Source organism: Cydia pomonella, chromosome 2 (genome assembly GCF_033807575.1).
Source record: "Cydia pomonella isolate Wapato2018A chromosome 2, ilCydPomo1, whole genome shotgun sequence".
NCBI classification, from domain to species: Eukaryota; Metazoa; Arthropoda; class Insecta; order Lepidoptera; family Tortricidae; genus Cydia; species Cydia pomonella.
Window position 1 is genome coordinate 22,426,918 of NC_084704.1, and position 26,597 is coordinate 22,453,514.

Here is a 26,597-nt window from a genome sequence, read left to right on the forward strand (position 1 = left end):
GTGATGATAAATTTGAAGTTTTTCAATTTGTAAATAACCCTCTAGAAAACTATAAGAAGTATTTGAGTATTTTGCATGACATATTAATGACATTTCCTAAAAAGTATTACCATCACACAAATAAATCCTTAAAAGCTACCCCGTGGTGGAATGATGAATGTGACCGTGTAGTTTTACAAGCTAAAATTGCCTTACGATCTTACAAACAATATCCTTCTATGGAGAATTACATTATATACAAAAAACTAGATGCTCTAAAGAAAAGAACATTATTTGAAATTAAACGCGTGAGTTGGTTGAATCTTTGTTCCTCCTTTAATCGTATGACATCGAGTAAAATTATTTGGGACCATATACGTAGATTTAAACATGCAAAACTGAATACCGTTTCTTCATCTTCAATTTTTTTCAAAATCCTGATAATGTGACATTGTTTTTAGACAGAATTGTTTCCGAAAATAATCAAGTATCAAATAGTGACCTTAATGATTACTTTGAAAATCGTGGCTGCCCGGAGGCTCAATGGATGGTCAACCCATTTTCTATTAGTGAATTTTTAGTCGCATTAGAAAATAAAAAAGAAACTTCACCTGGTCCTGACTTAATTTCTTACAAAGTAATTAAAAACTTACCTCTTCATGCCAAGACAATACTCTGTAAAATATTTAATGATTTGTGGCAAAGTAATTGTATTCCCCCAACGTGGAAAATGCAACATGTCGTCCCGATACTAAAACCTTATAAGGATTCTAATTGTGTTGAGTCATATAGGCCAATTTCCTTAACGTCTTGCTTTGCGAAAGTTTTTGAAACCATTTTAAAAAATAGACTTGAGTGGTTTACAGAAAATAGCAAAGTCATTCCAAGTACTCAATATGGTTTTCGGAAAGGTAAAAGCACGATAGATAACTTAAGTTGTTTAATTGGGGATATTAAGAACAATTTTCTTTCTAATCAATATACTTTGGCGGTTTTTTTAGACATCAAAGGGGCGTTTGATAACATAGATCACGCATACCTTATTAAAAGTTTATCTTTATTAGGGTTTCCTGGTCATATTTTACGCTGGTTATTCAATTTTCTAAACAATCGATCTGTAACTCTAAAAGTTAATAAATCTACATTAATAGGTTCTAAAGTTTCTACAAAGGGTACTCCTCAAGGTTCTGTATTATCTCCTCTTATATTCATTCTAAGTTTGGTTTGTTTCATGAAACAAATTCCTTCTTCTGTTAAGCACTTATTTTACGCTGATGATTTGGTTTTATATGTAAATTGTAATGACATAAAAAATGGTGAATCTATTATGAACAGTTGTCTGCGTAATATTCATTGCATATTAACAAATTCGCTAAAACTTGAGGTTAATGTTTCCAAAAGTTCTGTAATTCTCTTTTCTCAAAATGGATTACATTATCCTCAAGTTTTATACAATTCTAACGTTATTCCTGCTCAGTCTTTTGTCAAATACGGCCTATTTCTTGATTATGATCTTTCTTGGAAAACTCATATTGATTCAATTTCTAAAAGAGCTGAACTGGGTGTAAACATATTGAAGTCGTTAACTGGAGTAAAATGGGGTGCAGACCCTAAGGTCCTTAAAACAATATATATCGCGACAATCAGAAGTCATTTTGACTATGGTTGTATGTTTTTTGCTGATGCGAATACCCATCTTTTAAGGAAACTAGATATTATCCAAAATAGGGCCCTACGAATTATTACGGGGGCTATGATGTCATCTCCAATTAATTCTCTGGAAATAGAGGCTGGCATTGTTCCTTTATTTGTACGCAGATGTTACATCACTGACAAGTATGTTCTTAAATTAGTTAGTCGTGGTAACGAAGTAATTTATAGATACTTAAATAATATCAATATTCCAAATTATAATTTAATACCGTTTCCTAATTCTTCTTCCATAAGTGATGTTATAACTTATTTAAACTTTGAATTTCAAGATATAGTGTATTGGTCTAATTTGCTTCCCTGTTTTGAACATGATTACAATGATATTATGCGAGACGTGGTTGTTGAACTGGTCAAATTTGAATCGAAATATGACTTTTTGGAGTTTCTTGATGATAAGACTGATTTTGTTAAGTTATATACTGACGGCTCTAAAACTAAAGATAGGACCAGTTTTGCATTTTTTGACTCTTTTTTGAACATAGGAAAAGTTTTTGAATGTAGTAGTTATTTTTCAGTATTTTCAGCTGAAGTATTAGGCATAATTTATGCTTTAGAACATATTCGTAATTATTATATAACTAAAAATAAGTTTTTGATTCTATCTGATTCGATGAGCGCTTTACAAGCGCTTAAAAGTAAATGTGTAAGTGCATCTGTAAATTATTTAATTTATAAGTTGAGAAGTTGTTTAAGTTCTTTGTTGAATAGAAATATTACTGTTGAATTTTGCTGGGTTCCGGGACATTCAGGAATTTTTGGCAACGAACTAGTAGACAAGCTTGCCAAATCTACAGAAGATATACAAGTTTGTGATTTAAAAGTACCTCAATCCGATTTAGTACCTTTTGTTAAAGAACTTATGATTAGACGTTGGAATAACTCATGGTCTAAATCCAAAGAAGTCAAAGGGAAATGGCTTGCAGAAATAGTCCCGGCACCCAGCTCCAAGTCGTGGTTTGAATACCAAAGAAAATATGTAGAAAGGGCATTTATTACAACTATATGTAGATTGCGCATTGGTCATGCTCGTTTTCCCGCACATCTTTTTAGATTAGAGCTAAGTGATTCTGCTGTTTGTGCACATTGTAATTTTGATGTATGTGATCTTGAACATATTTTTTTCCATTGTCCTTCATTTAATTTACAAAGGTTATTGTTTGTTGCTATGTGTATGGATACTGGTTTGCAAGTTCTGCCAAATTCAGTACAGGGCCTTATGAAATATCCACAATTATATCCTGTAATCTATCAATTTGTTACTCATACTATAGGTAGTTTGTAAATATTGTAAATATCTCATGTAACTATTAGATTCGTGTCTCATTTTTATGTGAATTAGTTATAAGTACTTATGTTACTTTTGTATTTCATGCTTGAGCTGATGGCCTAGTTGCCAATGCTCGTAATAAATTAAAAAAAAAAAAAAAAACATGCGTGAAAAAAGTTTTCATTTACCGCCATTTGACGTACAGTTGTATTTTAATTAGTTTTAAGTATAAAATGAATATGTTTTGTTGTTTTTAAAGTAACTGTTGCAAGAGGTGCGTGTAAAATGAGCGATAAAAATATTTCGGTGACGGCACCAAATATCCGCGAGTTCCGTCAAGAGAGCAAAGATGCTCAACGTTGGCTGTAATTTGGGTTAGTGAATATATCATAGAAAGTTTATAATATGTGTGTAGATAAAATAGTGTATGTAACTGTACATAATTAGGCATTAAAACACTCCTGTGATCTTTTTAAGAAACTCACTTCGTTCGTTTCTTAAACCCACACTTGTGTATTTTAATGCCTTTTGTTATGTAGCAGTCACATAAACTACTATAGTTGATATTTTAGATTGTAGTTAAGGTGGTAATGCCTTCCAAATACTGTAACCCAAATATTTTATTTACGGGTATATGTAGGTAATATTATTCTAACATCATATAAAAGGGAAGTACACAGGTATTGTAAAACATTTGAGCCAACAAGTTATTTTTAGGGTTGTAATAAGGGCTTGTGCACAAATCACGCGAGGTTTTTTCGGCTACTTTTTGACTAATACACGTGAGGTCTCCTTATAACCCCCCTTGATTTTTTCGTGACCAATATCGAACCTCGCATGATTTGTGCACAAGCCCTAATTTGGGCTAAATACTCCGAAACACAAGAAGCTCTACAAATGCTCGTTATTAAGGAAACAGTAAACCATTATAATAACACGGTTATAATAGACCCGCGCTAAGGTCACGATGTTAAACGAACGACATTAATAAGCTCTAATAAGTTTGCCTCCGTCTTAGATCCCACAGATTCGCTTCCTTCTATTTAGACGCCTTTATCTACTTAATTATCTTTGTTAAATATCGAAAGTTTCTCTGACCTATTCTTACAGATAATACTTTATGTATAGTGCAAGTTTTAATCTACGTACCTAGTCTTTTTTATTTAAGAAGCAAACAATTGATGCGGCGTTGGCACTCCTACCATACATTACAGTAACGCTTAATACAATAATTATGAGTACGTAGACATATATGTATAAGGTAGAGTGCAAAATAAATTCATCTTGTTGCATATTTTTTCATATCTAACATTGAAGTTCTAAGTTTATTGTTAAAAAATGAAACCTACCTGAAAATACACAAAAATATTTTGACTCGGTTTAGCACGATTCCAAAACATGCATTTACTTACACATTACGTTCTCCTCTTGATTGGAATTACCGTATTTATCTGACCTTTGAAATAAATACGCAATTATGATCATACCAAGACTTATTTATTAGGTGACAGTAACATTTTCTGGCTTGCGTTATTAGTCACTGTTGCTTAGTAACTTAAACTAAGGTTGAGTTAACCTCGTTTAAGACTTTGATTGGACGTGACCGGCCGACGTAGCCTACATTACATACTAACTGCTTTTACTATAAGTATATTAAAGTCCGGAGGGCGGAAAATCGATAACAACATGGTATTGACCAGCACATCGTCGCCACGTGACCCGCGCATTTTATACATCAACTTTACAAAACCAATATTAGTTGTGTGCTGATCCATTAGAGAATTGGATCCGCGAATTTTTAAAAATCCGTCCCGTAAATACATCGCCTTAAGGAACTCATTTCCTTTCGCGTCCAATACCCCTAGATAAGGATTAATTCTCATTTTGAAATGATATTAATACCCAGATAAAGAGTGGTTATTATCTTTCACGTGTCACTGAAATCATTTACAAAAAAAAGTTACCTGTACTAAAGAAGGATTTGGTAATCCAGCTATAGTTTAGAAATATATGGAATACGGATAATCCTATTGCGACCTTAGCGGGCTTCCTACGATTTAGGTCAAGAGTTTTTCAGAAGTAGGTATTTAACCACGTCAAATTTTATATGAAGTAGTGAAATCGTAAAACAATAGTGTTTTTCATTATGGAAACATGTAAATGAGGCATACACATTAACAAGGCTCGATTAGTGAATAAGGGGATAACCCCATATCTTCACAAATCGATCAGCGTACAACTTGGGTTATTATGAGTCGGTGTATTAGAATTTATAATAAGCGAGGCGCTATCAGCGCACGTCGGCTCACACACTCAGTGTTATGCTTATGATAATGGCGCCGCGAAGCACTGAGGTCAGCGCGGCGACATCGTGCGCAGCCGTTTTTGCAGTATCTCCCGCTGTTCCAGCCGGCTCATGCTGCCCCGCGGCCCGACCGCTTCCAACCCGAGAAATATTACTCATAAATAACTATGACAAATGATATTCCGCTGCGATCGTTGCACTCTAACCATTTCTGGAGTAGACCGCGTCATGTTCCACCCTCATTACTTTTTATGGGGATGTGATAGAGCGTTTTAGCACGTTGTGCCATTTACACCGGTTCACGATTTTGGACGAGTTGTTTCCGCTTACAGTATTGCGGTTCTAACTATGTATAAAGAAAGCGTTTATTTTTGCGTTTACCAAAAGTTCAACTCACCTTTCAACCTGTCATCAAATACGGAGACATAAGCAGAGTATTCAATGATTTAAGCTCGTAGAGCCCCGTTTAATAATCCTTTAATTGCGGTCACTTGCTTTGTCCTTTTTAATATTAAATTGGTTTCTGTTCAGCTAAAACGGTTGAAAAAAATACCCACTATAGGTACCAATTGGTAATCGCGGATGTAATATGTTGAATGATATTCACTAGTATTCATAATCTAAAGCTTCTACTACAAGCCGGAGATACGAAAAATATAATCGGATTACCGCGTATTTAATGTGTAAGTTATACCTTTCTGACAACTATGCAGCAACCTACAAACTTACTCATTCCGACCTTGGAGGCGGTAATGGTGAAGATCTAATATGAAATGGCGTTAGTTCCAATCTTCGGCACAGGAGCACATAACTTTGTAGCACGTACATTTAATCTGCTATCGAGGCGTCGATATCTGCGGCCGCACGCGACAAGATTTAAAGTTGCAGGCGAATGGCACGTCAGACAAATATTTCACCTTGGTTTGTAGCAAGCGGAAGCACTAGATCTAGTGCAACTTAGAAGATAACGGAGCAGTCTAGAAAGTTATTATATTTTAGAATTTCTATGAAGAAACTAAACTTTCCCATAAGTAAATATTTTTCTTATGGCTCGATAAATATTTTAAATTCATATTAAAATTTTAATCAACATAACTGCAAAAGTCTCGCTATTATAATTTTTGATTATTAACCGTGATATATTTTGGGTTTAAACGCTAAAAATAAATTATTAAAAATATGTGTCCCTCATAATAAATAAATAAACACATATTATAGGACATCCTTACACAAATTGACTAAGCCCCATAGTAAGCTTAAGAGGGCTAGCTTGTATTGTAAGTAAAATTAGACAACGACATCCACAGTATTTTTATTGAATTTCGTTTAACTTCGGGGTATCGGTGAGTATGTTTAAGGAAAGTAAATGATATTGTAATAATATTTTTATTTTTTTATTATTTTAATTTTTATAAAAAGTAATTAAATGTTACATGTAGCACTCTTGTAACACAGGTATTACATTTAACTCAACCAAACAATTGAAATCTGTGACATATCAATGTAATTTCGAATATCGATTGTCCGAAATAGTACTTACGTTTAGTAGCAAATGCATTAACTCGCACTAAACACTAGTCAATGTGTTAACAGGCCCTAAGGCAAGTGCACGCACTCGCAAGGGCCTTATAAGATAAAACCTAATTAATGATTATCTCCGAAATAGAGTTAATTAGAATATCGGTGTCTTTGAGAAGTTACTTAATTTAAGCTCAGGGAGGCAGCCTTGTAATTAACAGAAATAAAAAAAACGCGGTGTATATAAAATACAAATACTTAAATACATAGAAGAAAACATCAATAACATAGAAAAAGTCACACAAATAAACGCCGTTACCAGGATTATAACCAAGGACCATTGGCTTCATGGGTAGGGTCACTTTACCGACACGGCCAGACCGGTAATCAAAACAGTTAACTACCATTCGATAAAAACTTTAGCTTTTACAACACAAACATAATACTATTACAAATAAAAGAATAACATTACTTAGGTAGTTAATAAAACATCAAGGTCTAACCAAACCTGCCAAGAGTGCCAAGTGAAAAATGTTTCAAATCGATTTAGATCCGCTTTCAAAGTCGAGTTGCGTTGGCAAGTTGATCCGTGTTGACTTGCCAGAGAACTTGTAACTTGTCTGTTCTTCGTCGACGCAGATAGCTCTCAAGACAAACATAAGACGCGATTTCTATAGCTGGTTTCCTGGATATACATTTCAGTACACTTGAAGCTGTAATAGAGCAACGCTGATTTTAAGAGACGAGAAACAACGCAATAAAACGAGAGTATTTTATCGTAATTAAAATACAGGTTACAAAATATTCTAACAAGTCTACATCTAAATATTGAGATTACTGAACTCTTGTGTCTTATTCTAATTATATGGTTCAATTATATGGTAGTGCAACAATCAAATAAAATTAAAGATTGGCCTGTTACCCGAACGTTATTATCGCTGCAGCTAGTACCAATGTAAGTAGTAAATTAAGTTCCTTAAGCACCAACAACTCGCATTACTGAACCGCCTCTCATCCCTACAAGGTTACATTAAAAATAAACTCAACTCGAATGTATGAACCGACATGAAATTGAAATTGAGTTATGCTCAAACCAGTTATTACCCGCAAAGCTATAAAGCGTCGCTTCCTGCTCGTAGCGGACAGAAGCCAAGCTATGATTTCATAACAATTTTCCCTTTCGCAAGTCCGAGTTCGAAAAGGCTTAGTTTCTTAAATAGTAGAATAAACTTTGCTTTTATGAATTATCTAAATTACTTTTTTTTTCTCAGAGACCTTCAAACTTTAACACCCACCAGCAGCAGCAATAATCAACAAATAATATTAAGTATATTATACTTTCTTCTCTTTCGACATAGTAGCAACCATTGCTGCCCATTTATGCCTATTTTAAGGATTTCCATGCCGTTTTAATTGTTTCTTTGCCAGAGGTCAGCCTTGCCGTCTTTTTAATTTCGTACTACCACCAGGCTCCGTCTCTCCGTTGTTGATACAAAGTGAAATAATACTACCTATTTTTTAAGACAAAGGCAGATAACAATATAATCTGAAAAATATCGGAAATACTTTTTACAGTACATATGGTGCTACTTTCCCGCACGCGTGCGGGAATGAGCACTTTCCCTGCATATGTCGAAACTCTAAAGAATCATATGTACAGTCAGCGTCAAATACTTCGTAGCAGTCAAAGTGGCCAAATAGTTCGGTACACCATACTAAATATATGGTGTACCGAACTATTTGGCTACTTTGGTTGCTACAAAGTATTTGACGCTGACTGTACTGTAAAACGTTGTACGATACACGTGCGAATAGGTAATTCGCAACTCATGTCGATTTAAAACATTGCCTTTGGTCCAACCTAATTTCCACACTTGTGTCATACGATACAAGTGCAGAAAATAGGAAATTCGCACGTGCTGAATTTCCTGCACAAAATTTCCTATTTTCTGCAATTGTATCGTAAATAATTATTATGCTTCTTTTCTATATGTTATATTTTGTTTATGCTAAAAATTAACGAATGCTGAACTGGCTATCAGATTAGTAGAATATGAGATTCCAGACTTGAAATTATTATGTTGTATGAATTTAGTTGTGTTATTTGCACATTGCTGAACGAACCACAAAGCGCATGTTTAGTTTAATAATCAACACCTCTATGTGAAGCAGAGATTGGTAATTCTGGTGCAATGCCGAGCTTCATTGTGTTGTGCAAGAGATTGCTGCAACAGTTAGCTTCTGATAAATTTGACGCAATAATAAAATAACGGTTCATCTTTCGCTGCAGACGAATAAACCCTTTAAGTAATACTACTAATATTATTAATCTCAAAGTTTGTACGTGCTAAACGGATTTTGATGAAATTTGGCACACGGATAGTATAACGTAGAATAGAATATATGATAATGTTTATCCAATGCAATAGTGGTTAAAATAATGTACGAGAGTAGCTACAGTCGCCATCTGATAAATCGGAGCAGCCGAGGTGCTCACAAATATCTAAACACGCCTCTTTGGTCAAGGGGCTAGAGTGCGTGTTCAGATATTTTTGAGCACGGCCGCTCCGTTGTACCTGATGGCGACTGTACTAAAAGGGACGAGTGGAAGTAGTTCAACGATTTACCTCTGCGTACGAACTCACAAGCAGAGGCCTAACTTAGACTTAATTTGTATACTAAGGTAGGAGTATACAAATTAAGTCGAATTTAAATAATAAATGCATTGAAATACTTGAAAATTATATTTTTTAATGTTTAGGTAATTCTTTTGTTTCTTCTACTTTATATTAAGGCCCAATTGGGCAAGTTCTTCTCTCACTCTCACTGAGTAAAAAAAGTAATCGCTGAGTTCCCTCAAGTATAATATGCATTTTAGACCTATGTCCGCGATTTTTTTCTATCGAGCTAGCGAGATTTTTTTCTAGTCAAAACTCAGGATTCCAATCGCTGAAGGCCCTAGAGAAAGGCCTCAAGATTGCTAATTAATTTATTGACGACCGTATTTGTGATCTTTAAAAGCGCAACGACTTTTCGAAAACTGTACTCTGAGCCTACTGCACTTAAAACAAACTATGCTTTACTGTGTACTTATAGTTTTAAAAATACAGTCCCACGAAAAACACTAACATATTTTGTCAGATCGAATATTCACGGAAATCGCAATATCAACTTTTCTCCGAAGCTAACAACTTTGTTACAAAATGGGCAGAATATCCGATGTTTTCTTTGAAATCCCTTAGATCCATGTCGTCGGCATTGTAATAATAATAACTTTTTTAATGCTTGTTGTTTGAGATGTTGAATAGAATCGACTGAAGAGCGACAAGATAATCGTGTTTCGAATTCGACCTTGTTTATGTAGAAATTAAGCTATTAATTTGCTTTTACCAATGTTTTGCCTTAAAACTTGTGTTTTGATAGGCATGATCTCATAAAAAAAGTTTGTCCCCAATAAATGAGGGGAAAATGTAAAGTATTCATAGAAGTTCCATAGTACATATAGTGTACTAAAGTCGGACCAAGTTAACTCTGCATGGGATTTACAATGACGGAATGTGGCCATTTCATCATTAATGTCAAATGTCCATGAAAATATGACGTTGTTAAGACAAAAGTGGAGGACCCGCGCGAAATCGCCTTTTCATACAAACGTAGTCCTCATTTTCCTCTCTGGATATTAACAGTATTAAAAATATTTGGACACAATTACTTGTACATCAACCACAGCTATGCCCTTATGTTTGATTTTTTGGATTTTTTATTTATTACAATAGTTAGCAGCATTGAAACAAATTGTATGAAATAAGTTGTTCGCTCCTAATTTTTACAATAATGAAAAAACAATTTTTACAATAAGGGACTGCGTTTGTATGGAGAAACGGGCATCCTCTTTCCTCTTAATGAGACTTCCTTACTTTGTTCTGTTCAAATCGTTTAGCTTAAGCAAAGTTAGCGTAGACGAATTTTAAATGAATACGTACGTACGTATGTACTTGAACTTAGAAAAGCGGACAGGCTTACACCCAAAGTAATAAGTTTGACATTTCGCGTGCTCTATCACTGTCAAACAAGTAATATAAATAAATAAGTACCTGACGGAACACATGTAAATTAAGAAAGAAAGAAAAATAAGGTATACTGGCATACATTTTGCTTAGAAATACAATTAAAATATTAACCATACAAAATAATTAGGCCCGCTATGTAAAGCAATAACACAAGTTCCGAGATAAAAGCTTTTTATAGTGTTATACTACTATATATCGTATCACGCAATGTAATGCCATGTTATGAGACATATCACAATGTTTGCAGTACATTGCTTCTTGGTAAATTTACAGAAACAAATTACGGTGTCATAATTAAGTGTAACTTAATAAAAGGTCTTACTACTCAATTAATGATTACATGGATACATTCTATTATGTCTGGTTTAATCAATCGCCCTTGTTAGACTTACTCACTGTATACCGCTTATTTGTTTATACTGATCTGATGACTAATAATATAAAAAAAGAACTGGCTGCGCAAAATATTCTAATAAGCAATCAATCTGTGGTTCTCATCAGCTATTCGTCTTTACCGATACTTAAGAACCTTCTCTTTCTTGAAGTTAGTTAAAATACATAAATAACCTTGGGCTGCTGATAATAAAGAAATAAAACAGTTACACATGTTAAAATAAAATTAATACAATACAGCTACTGTTAAATGCTAAGGCTATAAATAAAACCTTACATCCAATATATTTGTCAGCAGGATGACCTGGCGCTGGGCACTGGTGTTGACGTGCCTAGCATGGGGCGCGCTGGGTGGCGAGCCGGTGTTCGACCCGACCACGCTGATGCGGCTCGTGCTAGTGCCGGCGGACGCAGCCGTCGGCTCCGTCATCTACAGGGTGCGCGCCTCCGATCCCGACTTCGATTACCCGCTGCACTTTGAGCTGATAGGTGAGCAGTTGATTTCATATGGGTTATTCGATATTCGCATCAAACAGGAACTCTAGAGAAAAAGTTTGATATGAATGGGCCGCGCCTTCTCACGTAGGCTAAGCGAGACGTCAAGGTGGCGTACGAGGTGCTTTTTAACTACCACATAATTTAAGGGAGAGGCACAAATACAAAGGGACGAACAGGTCTAAAGCAGGGGTTTTTATTTTGCTAAGTCTGGGCTAGTCTTAATATACTTAGTGTATTAATCTCTACTGAATATGAGAATATACTGAATAATATAAATACAGGTTGACCCAAAATATATTTGTTGCTGAATTAGGTACACTTTTTGTATAAAGTCATTAAAAAATAAAACTACAATCATTTTACTAACACAAACCGTGTTTAGTTCAAAATGTTTTATTAGTATTATTAATAATATGCCTCAGTAAATAAAACAACATATTTTTGGGCATTAAACCATCCCGCAAAACGAAATAATATCGCAATTACTTCAACCAGAAAACGTTTGATAAACTGTTAAAACAAAGCACTTTCAATTACTATCAATCAAACCTTTGTTTTCCCGTTACCTCCGCCCGCTTTCTACTCAATTCCAGTCACTCCTAATTTTGTTGTGTCGCACTATCAATGAAAGCGTCATGCAGCGTCACACCAGAGCGGTTTAGTATCTCGTCCGTCAAAAACGGCATTGGAACGGTAAAAATCTCAACATTATTTGATATTTATCTGACATTTGTCGCAGTGTATATGTGCACCAATATATATTATTACTACGAGCGAGATGCATTGCGAACAATGTCAATTCACAAAAACATCAAGTTGAGAATTTTAAATGCTTGCATGGTTTGCATACGTTATGTAAGTAGGCAATAATATTATTATAGTTAAACCACTCCCACATTTAATTTTTAGCGTATATAATAGCTTCTTGGCGTCTTAAATTTCATTTGTTTAATCGCAGGTCAAATGGGCCGTTTGGACATCGGCGTCGAGACGTTGCCATGCACCCGCTACAACTCCGTGTGCCAAGCCAACGTGATCCTCCTCCGGCGACTTGAGCCCGGGCGCTACGTGGACTTCAGGCTGTCCGTGAGGAACACCAGGGGCCGCAGCAGCAGGATCGCCTGTTCCATCACCGGGACCAATGCGACCACCCCGAGGGACACCATATTCCCGCACCAGCCACCTATCGTCTTGGTGCCTGAGGTAAGTGATAATTAACTCCCTGACGACCGAGTATGTAATTTACCATACAAAACAGAAAAAGAAGGTTGATAGGTATTGATAATTAATTACGAGTTCAACATGGGAACCATAGCTGTAGTAGGTACTGACCTAAAGTTGGACCCAACGTACGGTACTTAATGTATACAGTGTGTAAATCCGATTCGGGTGATAAAATATACCAGGTATAGAATTTATCCGTGTAACCATTAATTAAGAGCTTTTTTAAGTGACACTTAATTATGACCCCGTATTCTTGAAAATGTACTGAGCAGCAATGTACCGCAAACATTACGAGACATAACATGACGTAATATGACATGTTATTACGAGATATGAGCTTTTTATATTAACTGCCAATAAGCGTTGACAGTTACTTTAAAAATATCGTATCTCGTAAGTTATGTGCTTTACATTGTGGCCCGAAATATTTTGCATGGTTAATATTTCTGTTGTATTTCGAAGCAAAATTTATCTCAATATAAGGTCCTAATCTAACAACCGTTGAAATATTCGCCCGTGTTGAATTTAAACACTGTATACGTTTTTCCCCCAAAAGTTTTCTTAAAGACTGAATAGGATACCGATTGTAATTGTTTGCTACACTTGATTATATTAAATAATTTCAATTAAAATAATTAATCTTCTCCTCGCATTATTGCGAATTTACTTTTTTTTGCCTCTCCTATGTTTTATCGCATTTTCCTTAATCCCGGTTGTCGAGGTAAGTTCAAGGCTTATTTAATTTCGTCTGCGTTGGTGTAAATTAAAAGAGCCGCAGACAGAGTGAATAATGAGATTATAAGGGTTACCCTAGATACAATTACGAAATGTTTCGCGTCAAATTAGTATCAGAAATTGCTAAGTTATAGTGATGAGACATTTAAATTGAACTAAGATACGAGACAAGAGATATTTTAAAGTTACTTACTAACTTATTTTGTCTAAGTAAACCATATTAAATCCTCTTTGAAAACTTGCTTACCTTGTTTTGTGCTGTTTTATTTTTCCTTGTATAAAAACTTTATGGAATGCTCTACAATTCATTTTTTAGACTTCATTGATTAATGGTTGATAACGAAATCCTAATAATATATTATATCTCCTCATATCTAGTAGCAGTGTTCAAGGCACCTGGTGCGATTACCGTACAAGAGCATGGCTCAAATGAGCCGGCGTCAGCCTGATGTGATGTGATTGATGATGATGACGAACGCACCCTCCCCCCTTAAATTAACTCTCTATTAACTGTCACGCATCATGAAAAGCGTTAAGTTTAAGAACACAATACGTTTCAACTAATTAAAAAAAAGTTTACGCAAACTGTGTTCTGACCTGGCTTCAATTTGATTAGGTGATAATTACTGGTACACTATCAGAATAGTTACCTATTTGAAATGTAGTAAAAAATGTGGAAGTAGACTTATGGCAAATAACTTCAATATAAACTTCAAACTGGTATTTTGGGATTGGTTCAAGATACCTGAAAGACCCCTTCAAACTTCAACAACCGTGAACACCAGCGAGAAGCAAGATATATAAACAGATATAATTTTTTGAGAAATAATGATTGATAAAGCTTTTAAAATACACCCTGGAAAATGTGAATGAGGTTTTCTGCTTGTTTGCTAATAGCGAACTGTACCATGTGTGCTACGCACGATCTTGGCCGCTATTTCAGGTTAAGTATTTTAAAAGATAAATACTTACATAAAAAGTTATAAATAGATAAAAGGTATTTAAAAAAATCCCCAAAATATCGCTTAGTTATGTTAGTAAAAATGGCGTCACGACATTCTAGTTTACTTGTCTACTTTATAGCGAAAGTACAGGCACACACAGGGGCGGATTAAGAAGGCGCGGGGCCCTTAGCACAAAAGATCGCGGGGCCCCCTGGTTTGATGAATGAAATGAATAAGTGCGAGTCGGACTCGCACCCTGAGGATTCAGTACCATCACAACATTTTTACGATGTCTTAATTTTTGTCCACTCGTTTTCTATTAGCTTTGAACATGTTATGCAGTGTATTTTTTAGGGTTTTGTAGTCACCTAGAAACCCTTATATAATAAGTAGTTTCACCATGTCCGTCTGTCCGAGGGTTTGCTCCGTCATCTTTAGTGCTAGATAGCTGTAATTTGGCATGAATACATAAATCATGCATTGCGACAGAACGGGTAAAATAAAAACTATAAAAAAAATTAGGGTACCTCCCATACAAAAAAAATTCTTTGTTTTTTTTTTGTTTTGACCCTTTAGTGCAATGTGGCGTATGGTTGGATAAGGTCTTTCAAAACGAATAACAGTCTCCAAAAACTTTTTTTAAATAAAGTTATTATTATCGGAAATAATCGCTCCGAAAGAAAAAAATACGTGCCCCCCCCCCCCCCCCTTCTTTTGAACCATAGGCCCAAAAAAATACGAAAAAAATCGTGAAACAAACGCTTAATAAATACTTTCAATGAAAACTATAGCGAAAATGATCGGTTTAATATCTTTTGGATTATTGCAAAAAATCTTCTCAATTCTTACTAAAAAGACGTACAAAGCGCTGCAAAGGTTACTCCCTTATGCTTGTAATGTAATGTAAATGATACTTACTACGAGTAATAGCCCCCGTTTAGCCTTTTTTGACTGAATGGTAACAATAATAAATATAAAATAAAAAGAAAAATTAACGGAGCCCCTACACAAGAAATGTTTTTTATTTTGTGTTTGTAGTTCGTGTCATCCACAAAGACGCGCCCTACTCCTCCTCCCAATCGCCTATAGTACCTACAAGTGTGGTATGCAACCTTTTACTAGTATAGTAGTTCTGTCTATACACATTAATTAGTAGACATATTAACTACTACATTGGCAAAAAGTTGCAGATTTGTACTATAAGCGATTAGGAAGAAGAGCGGGGCGCGTCTTCGTGGATGACACGAACTATAGGTATATGATGTCATTCAAAATCCGGAGTGTTTTCCTATATATTAATTTGAAGGAATTCCGATTTTTTAATTTTTTTATTCAGCCATTTTAAAAGAGCCTGATCTTAATGAAGGTGTGTTATTTTATCACAGTTCCTTTCTTTTATATAGGTTTCCTCCTTACCTTCGGTTTTCATCATCAGATCAGGTCGATTTTGCCAAATTTTGACAAATGGTCAAAAAATCGTTTGCAGATGGTTTGCAGGTTTTGAAAACAACTTACGAGTATTGCACGTTAAATAAAAGCATGTAGGGATACTGTTTAACAACATCAATATTATGAAGTTTAATAAAAGCTTGTAAAAATAGGTGACAAGTGAGTCGGACCTAATAGCTAAGTGAGCCAAAAAACAAGGCCAAAGGCTGAGCCCCACGAACTGAATATCCGGACCACACGATTTTGTAGCGTTCCCGTGCGAAGCTGAAGGCCAAGCTGCAGGAAAGCAGAGCCTAGAATGAAACCAATGCCAGAGTGTGAACGAGGCCGTAAGCCGAGCTCCGTATAAGGGTGGAGGGTGGAGGCCCGTAGCGTTCTATCGCGGCGCGACACCATGCAAAGGCTGAATGTAGGAGAACAGAGTTTGGAATTGAACCAATGTGATCTCGGCTCGCCTGCTGCTCGGCCTTAGTTCTTGCTCGAAAGTGCGACTTGCTGGGATGCTTTGGGTATCGGGCCCTATGTAGGGCTTTACATCCGGCCTATGCGAATGCAAAGCCCTGCATAGGGGCCCCGCTGTTTTCTTTTTATAACATTTTGACAATTAGATCATATGTATCACGGCTTTGCAGCAACTCGGCATATTTTGGGCGCCCGGCCAGCTGTAGAGGAGCGCGTCCTTTGGCCTCCTACGGGCTCAAAGGTGATCATCATTAGGCATTAGCTATAAGGTGCAATTTGTTATTTGAAATAATAATTAATAAATAAAATCATCCTTCCTTGCTTTTCACTACTATGTTTTTTTGTTCTTTTGTTCGTTTCCGCGCTCTGCTGTTTCCTGCAGCTTAGCCATGCACAATAGTTTGAGATACTCTGCACCTTAGGTTTTATGCTAAACTCAGCTCTCGGTCTTTGCGTAAGCCTAAAAAATCTTTAAATTTGGTATCGTCGTAAAGAAAAATAGACAGGATAATAACAAATAATAATAATTGATCAAAATTGTTACTGAAAAAGACATTGTAAATAAAATGTGGTAGTACAGGATCCGCGGAGTGCGAGTTCTACTTGAACTTGGCCGGTTCCGCGTGCCGAAATCGCATGGTCAGGGTCGGAGCGCGGGGCCCCCCTTAGGCGCGGGGCCCTTAGCATATGCTTTTTCTGCTGTTCGGTTAATCCGCCACTGGGCACACAGAAAAAAGTGCGTTCAGAAAATGAATATAAAGGCCGTGATTTAAAGGTTACGTTCAGATGGCAACTGCAGCTGCATTACGGTTGCGACATTACTGCTGCGGCCTCAACGCGGGCGCTGTATTTGTCAATTTCCTTACTACTTTATGGGTAACGCTCGCCGCTGCATTACGTTCGTGACGGTATGTCCGTGCCTCATTTTAGCAAGGTAATGATAGATACAGGCGACGGTTTAACGCCACAGCAGTAACAGTCATGCAGCTACAGTTGACATCCGAATGACACCTTTATACTAAAAAGGAGGATCTACCTTGTTAAACCGTCTTACTCGTAATAAATCTTCCATTTCAAAGCGCTACTTTTACTTTTTACTCCGGAAGTCTATATTTAATCCGGCTAATAATAGATATTCCTATTCGCTGCGTTCGTAATTTATTTCTTTAGGAAATTTCTTTTGCAGGACGCAAAGCGTGGCACGGACCTGGAGTTCGTGATCGCGAGGAAGAACCCTCTGTCGCCGAAGCCTTTGGAACTGGAATTATGGGTAAGTTCTACAAGGACCTTTAATCGTACTTAATCCTTTCGTGAGCTAATGAAAAGTGAGCTATGTATAAATAGGGTGTTAATTAATTTATAGGGTTTTAATTAACACTTTAAGCCGTACTCTGCGAGGTAAATGTGTATCATACGGTGCGGTGTATGTATGTAACACTGAACAAATTTTACCATGGAAGCATCCCTGCAGTCACAAAAGGATATTTGCCGTTCCATATATTGTGTGGAATACATAATATAGCTAAAAAAATCACCATTCCCACATATTAATATAACATTTTGGGGGCTTTTATTATTTCGAATAGTAAAAATAATGGGGATTAATAAATCAAACTAACGACCGGTATTAATTATATACATCGCATTATTTTCAGTAAATCCTTTAATTCAATTATCCTTGTATCCTTACCAAACTAATCTAAATCTAATATTTACAAAATAATGCAAAGTTTAGGTGATAGATAAATATATTCATTTTAATTTATATCGGTAACTGTTCCTGGTGTAAACTCGAATGATCATTTAGGTACAGCCGAGAACACTACAAACGCGGTTCATTACGCAAATAATGAGACGTGATACGAGGCGATGATTAGGCGTCTAATGACTTTTTCGCTTCGCAGTTCCTTGTTTGATACGCGTCGCTATAACCACGTAATGAGGTTTCGCGATGAAGGCCTATTTCCACCAGTATCGCGCTGACGGATCCCGTAAATTTCATTTTACAATTTTAGTAGCGTGGCATGCGCCGACGTTAGGCAAATTAGGTATGCAGTTATGCACCCGCTGCACATGTAGATGTAATCAATTCCCTCTTCTAGGAATTATCCAATTGGATTACCCGATATGTGTTACACATTCACCGCTGAGCTACGGTCGTAGCACTACGTCATAGCCGACAGCATAGGTTTCCCGGTATGTAGTGGAAATGCTTCGTAGAGGCAAAACGACAACGTGTCGTAATTAGCGCTTGGGTTAAGCGGTACAATGAAAATTCGGTTTTCCATTTTTAAATATACATGGGATTTCATTATAGATGGCGTGTGTAACTAAAGCTAGTATTCATGTAACGTGCAATTTAACTGGTTTTAAACGTCGGAAAAAGTAAAAGGCTAGTATAATGGTACCCACAAGATAAGTACATACATAGGTAAACGGACAGTAGTTTGAATTTTTTTAAATATTCGTGAGCAGATGTAAAACCATAGAAATAAAAGTAACATTCATTTATAAAAAGTATAACAACTTTATTATATACAGCGTGTATTTTTGTTATAACCACAAACTTGAACGAGACGTAGGTTTTAGTGGTATTGGTATGAAATGATTCGAAAAGAAAATTTGGATTTACTTTTAACCACATTTCATTTTGGTAAATTTTTCGAGTGGCAATGTTTTCGTACATCGTGATCACTTATTGTGACAGTTGTGACGTCGGGTCCTTAATGCGACGTTTTGAGTTAAAACAAAGTTTAGTTCATGTTATCCACGATGAAAGGCAGATTTGTTAAATCTAACCTTTAATAACATGACAATGCGAGTCAAGGCACGCGTTTTCGTAAATGACACGATCTACTTATAGTGATACATTGCTTGCTGAATTATATTATACGGAAAAATAAAAGTTGACAATTTTTTTATAAAACCTGAAATTGGGTTAATTAAAGCCTAAACTAACTATGTAACCCTTTGATTATGTGGTCGTATTATAAATACACGCTATATAACGCGGTAATACATGACCGTAAACATCAGTTTACTGTACCTATCTAATAGGTAGAAATACCCTAGTACCCTTAAAAATGTTGATTTTAAATTGTACATAAGATATCTAAAAAGTACATATTTTAAGGAGTAATGTGCTTAAAATTACCGTAATTTACATTCAATCATGGCAATTCTTAAGGTTTCGCTAGGATTCCAGGATTCCATTGTGTGCAATGAGAAGGGTCGGACAGCCGCGCGGCAGCCGCGTTGATGATGTTGCACAATTACCAGGCATTAAGAAGACTCAAGGCGTGTTAAATTTCTCACAGTCCGTGGAGAATGGCTAGGCACCCGTAACCTGAGGTCGCTTTACCGGCCACTTAAATGCTATAATAATGGAGAACGTGTCCTTACGTGTAGGTACTGTAATTTTAAAGCGGTCCGTCTATTATCTGGGCAAGCTCGTTCTTTTGCCGCAATTACCTATTTTTTTCTTAACGATCCTTTTTCCCACAGGGATCACCTCTGTTCGCGATTCGACAGCGCCGCGTCTCCACTGAAAACACTGAGGGTCAGATATTCCTCGTCGGGCCACTGGACTTCGAGGCACAGTCTATGTACCACTTGACACTATTAGCCGTGGTAAGGAATGCAATTATACGAAAATATTCAGCTTAATCACCTGGTTAGACTTAATTACGTTTTAAATCCAATTCCGTTAAGCTATTTTCGAACCATTCGTGTCAAATGAAATGTGGATTTATAGTCATTGGTCGTAATGTTGCGCATGATTTGCAGGACCCATACGTGGAGATAGGGAAAGACACGCGAAATATTGCCAGTTTGGAGGTAGTGGTAGTAATCCAGGACGTCCAGGATATGCCTCCCGTGTTCACGTCGGCTCCTCCTATCACGCACCTGCCGCGCCAGGTCACTCCCGGCGACGTCGTGGTGAAGGTGCGGGCTGAAGATGGTGACAAAGGGGCTCCGAGGCAGATCAGATACGGACTCGTATCAGAGGGCAATCCCTTTACACCGTTCTTCAACATCAACGAAACTACTGGTAAGCAAATAAACTCACTAATTGACTTTCGGATTCAGCAGCTCTCAACTTCTGTCGGATGCAATCAAGGGTATTAGTGTCAACAGTTATTTAACTCGGGTCGAAAGCTTCGCAGTAAATCGGAATAAATCCCAACGTCCATTAGTAAAATAGTGAAGGAATGGAGTACGCATTTTTAAAGGCAGGTATATATGTAAGCTAAGCAGAGAGGAGGAATTTTGCAAGCCGTTGCCGCTATCTGCCTAATGGATGTTTGACTTAAATAGGCAAAATGACAATAGTTCATACATATGCAAAACGAGGTGATACATATATCAACACATTCCTTGCTAAAAAACTACTAGTTGACGAATAACGTTATAATAATTTTGGATAATGTTATAATAATTAAAGATAATTTTGGAAAGGTAGGGTTGAAAGTTAAATGATACACAATTAGTAGTAGTTATAGTAGCCATAGTGAGCTAATTTAATAACTGCCTACTAAAAGCCCCACGTTATTGAAATACTTGAACCTCTGCAAACACTTATTATATATAAGGCTAAGTGCACCGTTTTTAGAACCCTCTTTGGGTAAACATTTGCGTAACTGGCTAAGAAGGATTATTAACCCACGCGCTGCCCCGTTCATTCGGTTGTGTTGTATTCACGCAAAGATTTTTCATTCACGCAAGCAAGGGGTTATTGCCTTTTTAACGACCTTATTTCCTTTACTTCTGAATTTTCCTTAAATTCACGGACCAAAAACAACTCATTGTTGTTACAGTCTTGACCTGAACAAAAATTATGTTGGTGTTCTATAGTGGTTATTTTAGCATTAAGTAAAAAAATCAGCCCAAAGTACCTACACAGTACGAGTACTTTCACGTCGCATTTTTAGGATTCCGTTATCGAAATGGCAAACAAAGTACGCTTATATATGTAATCTACTCGTGCTACCTGGATTCCATCAAAGTACCACCAAACTAGAGTAGTTTTCATTTTTAGCCTGATTACATCAGCGCGTCCGTCTTACGTCCGGCGGCTTCCGTAGGATATCCTACTTTGTTATCGCCACTCCAACAGCCTTGCTATAGCCCTGGTAGCCATCTGACCCACTTCGCTGTTATTAAACACTATCAGATTTAGTTCGCGCTCGTTTAACAAAAACTTCTTTACGGCTTCAACTTTCGCAGGCAAACTTTCGTCATTTAGTTAGACAATTAATAGCTAAATAGCAGCTGTTGTCATTATGGTTAAGGCATTAATGGGAAGTCCTGAAAGTGATTTCAAAATCAACGCTTTGCATTAAAACTTTCGTTTGACTTCCTGCCTCCGTAATTAAAACAACAGTGTGAAGACCAAACACAAACAATAATTAACCCAGATGGAAGCTACTTTTGTAGTTGGGTCACGGTTTAATTAAATTTATTATGCGTTTTATGCGAAATAAAACTATCTTTACCTTAATAAACAACGGATTGTCTTCAAATGTCGTAATACGTCCTTTTTTTTCAAATTGGGATAATAGAGGATCCCGAATTAAGGTCGACCTTCACTGGATCTGAGATAGATAGATTCTGAATAAATAGGAACCAGAAAAAGATAAGCAACCTATTTGATGCATATTGTGTATGTTGTATAATTTCTTTTGGAACTTAGTTCGTTGGGTTAACACAAGTCAGTGAAATTCGATACATGTATTTATTAATTTTTTATTAAAAATAGCCATGATCATATTTTTAGGCAACCCTATTGGTATATGTTCAGGAACATATTTTATTTGATTAAATACAATTTTCATCCAGTTAATAGATCAGTGAAGGTCGACTTTACTTGAGAATCTTGCTGGGATCTTAGACCTTAGGGGGCCAATATAAACTTACATTTTGATATCTAAGTGGTGTAATTTTATTATAGTGCGCCCATGCGTCTCGCTCGCGCCAGTACATGTTTGGCCAAGTACGAGCGGAACGATAAGAAAGTGGCATCATTTCGATATCATTAAGACATCAAAATGTAAGTTAAAATTGGGCTCCAGGACTAAATACCTATTATATTTTATTTTATGAAAAGTCAAACCATTCTAATTCTGATCTTCAGCTTGGTACCTATGCTTTAACACTGATGTTGTGAACTGCCAAAATGTTACTTACGATAGCATACGAAAGAAGAAGAGAAGTATTTTATTGCTACCACGCCTCCTACTAAATATATAATACACGTAGACGTCGTTCGTCGTTATACTAGCCGTTATTCTAAAGTACCCGCACCCGCTAAGGGGAAAATTTATCCAAAACTATATGAGTAAGATAATATATGTTCTGTTTTGCCTGATTGAGGAATAAACATCGGAAAATCTACATAAGCAAATACCTATACAAATATTCACATTTATAATAATGGTTAGAATCGGTAGCCTTACCAGTCTTACCACAAGTTTGACACTGACCTGACAGGCTGACACTGGCATATTCGCTAGCGTGAGCGTAACTTACTTTCTATGCATCTCGTTCATACTGGCATATTAGTGGGAGCAAGATATATAAAAAGTAAGTAACGCAGAACGCAGACGTTAGCGAATATGTCAGTGTCAAGGCTTTATAGATCTGCGCGTTGTGGTAGTCTTCTGTTGTTATTTAGAACCAGTTTTTAATCTAAAATTAACTTTGTAAATATGTATAAAATGTTCACTGTTAATGTCTACTATCGTTCTATAATTTAGTAATTTAGATTTTGACTTAAGTTTAAACTACTAACTAACAATACTAAAAACTTATCATGTAGTAAAAATGTAGACCCTAAACTTATTTATTAGAAAAAATACAAAGTCGTAATACCCTGTTTGGAACACAAGATTACACAAGGCAAAGTGAGGCACCCAAAGAAATCTCATTTCGTTTGAGGTACGATACGATCCGGCGTTTGGAAATCCATAAGTACTACTCGTACCTATATATTCGAGGAACGTCCTGAATTGGTGGCGAGCACCGCTACTGCCACAGCCTTGCAGCATAATGGCTCATTAGACCAAACCCGTCGTCTCGCCTTTACCCATTGTTTGCCCTTACCTTAATTCATAATAAAGGGCCTTTGAACGTTCCTTCGCGTAGTGCACAACTGTCGGTGCAGTCTAGTTACGATGTAGTTAAGATAATTAGATCGCACTCCTTTGTAAAGTTTCGTCTTTATTCTTATTACATTGTTTGAGTTCTGATATGACTCGCTAAAATTTAAATTATTTAACCATTTTAACGACACAGAAGTGAATAGGGTAAAACCTGGATAGATACACCTTCTTCTGAACTTGTATTTTTTTGTTGTAATGTTCTTGTTCTGTCTATAGTTTTTGCAGATATTTCGTATTCATAACAGATGTTTTTGAGAATAGATGCCTCACAGGTATAGATAGATGCCTCACCATTAAATTAGTAAGCCGGGTGCCATTTGGAAAAAATATTGATACTGTACAAATATATTGAATGAGCAGATAGCGTTACGGAAATGATTATTTAACGACTAACATAGCCATAAAGTAAGTATTATCGTCATATTTTTTTTTCTTTGTCTATAAATAGTAAAATTATAACGTCGCGACATACTTATTATCAAACATATTTAAAATTATTAATTTTATGGCATAACTCTCAACAAATATCTGTCCTAAGTTAAAAATAAGTAAAAAACCTAATATATTAGGTGCATATTACAGGGTTAAATGTTAGGTACATACTAACACGGCAAAATATTTATTTCTAAACACCAATTGCTGTAGGATCTTATACAACAGATAAAAAAATATACCTTTTTTTATAATACGTCAGTGACAAACAAGCATACAGCCCGCTTGATGGTAAGCAGTCTCCGTAGCCTGTGTACACCTGCAGCTCCAGAGGAGTTACATGCGCGTTGCCGACCCTAAACCCGTTTGTTTGCTTTTTAGAGTTCCGTAGCCAAATAGCAAAAACGGAACCCTTATGAATTTGTCATGTCTCTCTGTCTGTCCGTCCGTATGCCACAGCCACTTTTTACGAAACTATAAGAACTATACTGTTGTAACTTGGTAAGAAATTGTATTTTGTGTACCGCATTAAGATTTTGACGCAAAAAGAATATAATTTTTTCCAAACTGAATAGTTTGCGCGAAAGACACTTCCAAAGTGGTAAAATGTTCCTCCCCCCCCTGTAACTTATAAAATACGAGAAATTCATTAAACCCATTATACGTGTGGGGTATATTGGATAGGTCTTCAAAAATGATATTGAGGTTTCTAATATATATTTTTTTCTAAACTGAATAGTTTGCGCGAGGGACACTTCCAATTCCAAAGTGGTAAAATGTGTGTGTGTGTGTGTGTGTGTGTGTGTGTGTGTGTGTGTGTGTGTGTGTGTGTGTGTGTCCTCTAACTTCTAAAATAACACAATGATAATACTAAAAAAATATATGATGTACATTATCATGCAAACTTCCACCGAGTTTTATTTAATACGTCATACATGGTACGGAACCCTTCATGGGCGAGTCCGACTCGCACTTGGCCGCTTTTTTTATTCATTCAATATATTTCTTTCTCTGCCCCAATTCTACGTATCTCTGTTTAGCCCTATGGTTAACTGGTAGAGAATGCTATTTTGCATTAAGTCCGCCATTTGTACATTGTTGTATATATTTTGTGTAATAAAGTTTAAATAAATAAACAAACATCAAAAATATATATGAAAAGAAACTTACATTACCGGGATGAGCGAAAAATATATAAAAACAAAATACAGTTTTCCAAGAAAACCCCATACATAGGGCGATCCTCGTCATAGTAACAAATCATCAGTACCCGTAGCGTAAATTAATCGACATCATAACGTGACGAACGCGTTTGCGTTAAGTCTCATTTTGTATAGGATTTTGAGTATCCAAAACGTCCCGCTTGACGCGCTCTTTCTAAATCCAATACAAAATGAGATTAAACGCAAACGCGTACGTCACGTTTCGAAATAGAATTTATTTACACTAGGGGTACAGATTGCCAAGACCTATTGAATGAGACATGTTTTGTTTCTGTTGGTGGGTGGGGACATTTCTACCCATGGTCCTTTCTCGATGGATGTATACTAAGTAAATATTTTCTAACAACACAATCAAATAACAGTTTCGGGTGCAAATAAATTATCGGATATATACAAAACACACAGATATCATTTCTGAAAGATATATCTTATTTCATCATGTTAGGGTGGAATTAATTGTAGTAATTATTGTATTGAGGAAATACGTAGTTCATATCAAAATAAATAAATATTTACTTTTGTCGTGATACCTACGAATTTTGTACTGGTGGTGATATCACGGGACTCACGGGCACATTGATAAAAAAGCAAGGGAGTTATAGAGTTAAGTGTAATTTTTCCGTTAACGTAATAACTCGAATCGTCAAATTTAAGTTTCGTTAATAGGCTATAGTTTCGTACCCTCAACAGCAATGATAACGGGTGGCTTTGGCGTTATGTAGAAATTTCCGATCAAAGTGACCGGCTTTCATTGCTCTGTGAATGTATATCCGCACATGAAAATATCGCTTCACTGCCCATTATAGGGTGATTACACGGCTCGATTTTCAGCTAATTGCCTGATAGATCGCTCCACTCGCCACACACCGTTTCAGTTGGTTCGCATTATTTTAATGACCTACCGTGCTAGGCCCGGAGACGTGTGAACAAAGTTTGCATCTAAAACCATTTCCAAATAATTAGACCAATATGCACATTCTCGAAATGTACACAGATGATAATAGACAAATTTTCAAATAAAATGCGGAAGAGAAAAAGAGTTGTAGGGATTGTTCCAGTAATTTTATGTTCCTTCTTTTACCTTAATTTAAAAATATTAAACCGAATATTGTAAGTGGCCGAAAGTCTAACAATACAACATATAACACAACAACACAATATATGCTCCAACATTATCAAATCGCAAACTAGAGGTACGCCCGCCCGCGCAAACTTGGCAGAAACC

At 36.2% G+C, this 26,597-nt stretch overlaps 2 protein-coding genes across 2 annotated transcripts in view; both read left to right on the forward strand.

The window, feature by feature from the left end:
- Positions 1-26,597, forward strand: part of LOC133534648 (cadherin-86C) — a 139,810-nt gene that overhangs the window by 101,667 nt on the left and 11,546 nt on the right. The window contains 5 exon segments of the mRNA XM_061873855.1: positions 11,541-11,734; positions 12,702-12,946; positions 17,744-17,827; positions 20,062-20,187; positions 20,344-20,608. Of these exon segments, the coding sequence (XP_061729839.1) occupies positions 11,545-11,734; positions 12,702-12,946; positions 17,744-17,827; positions 20,062-20,187; positions 20,344-20,608 (910 nt within the window). The 5' untranslated portion in view covers positions 11,541-11,544.
- Positions 1,809-3,149, forward strand: LOC133534649 (uncharacterized). The gene has a single exon (XM_061873856.1). It carries the CDS (start codon positions 2,018-2,020, stop codon positions 2,972-2,974), a length of 957 nt encoding a protein of 318 aa, XP_061729840.1. The 5' UTR covers positions 1,809-2,017; the 3' UTR covers positions 2,975-3,149.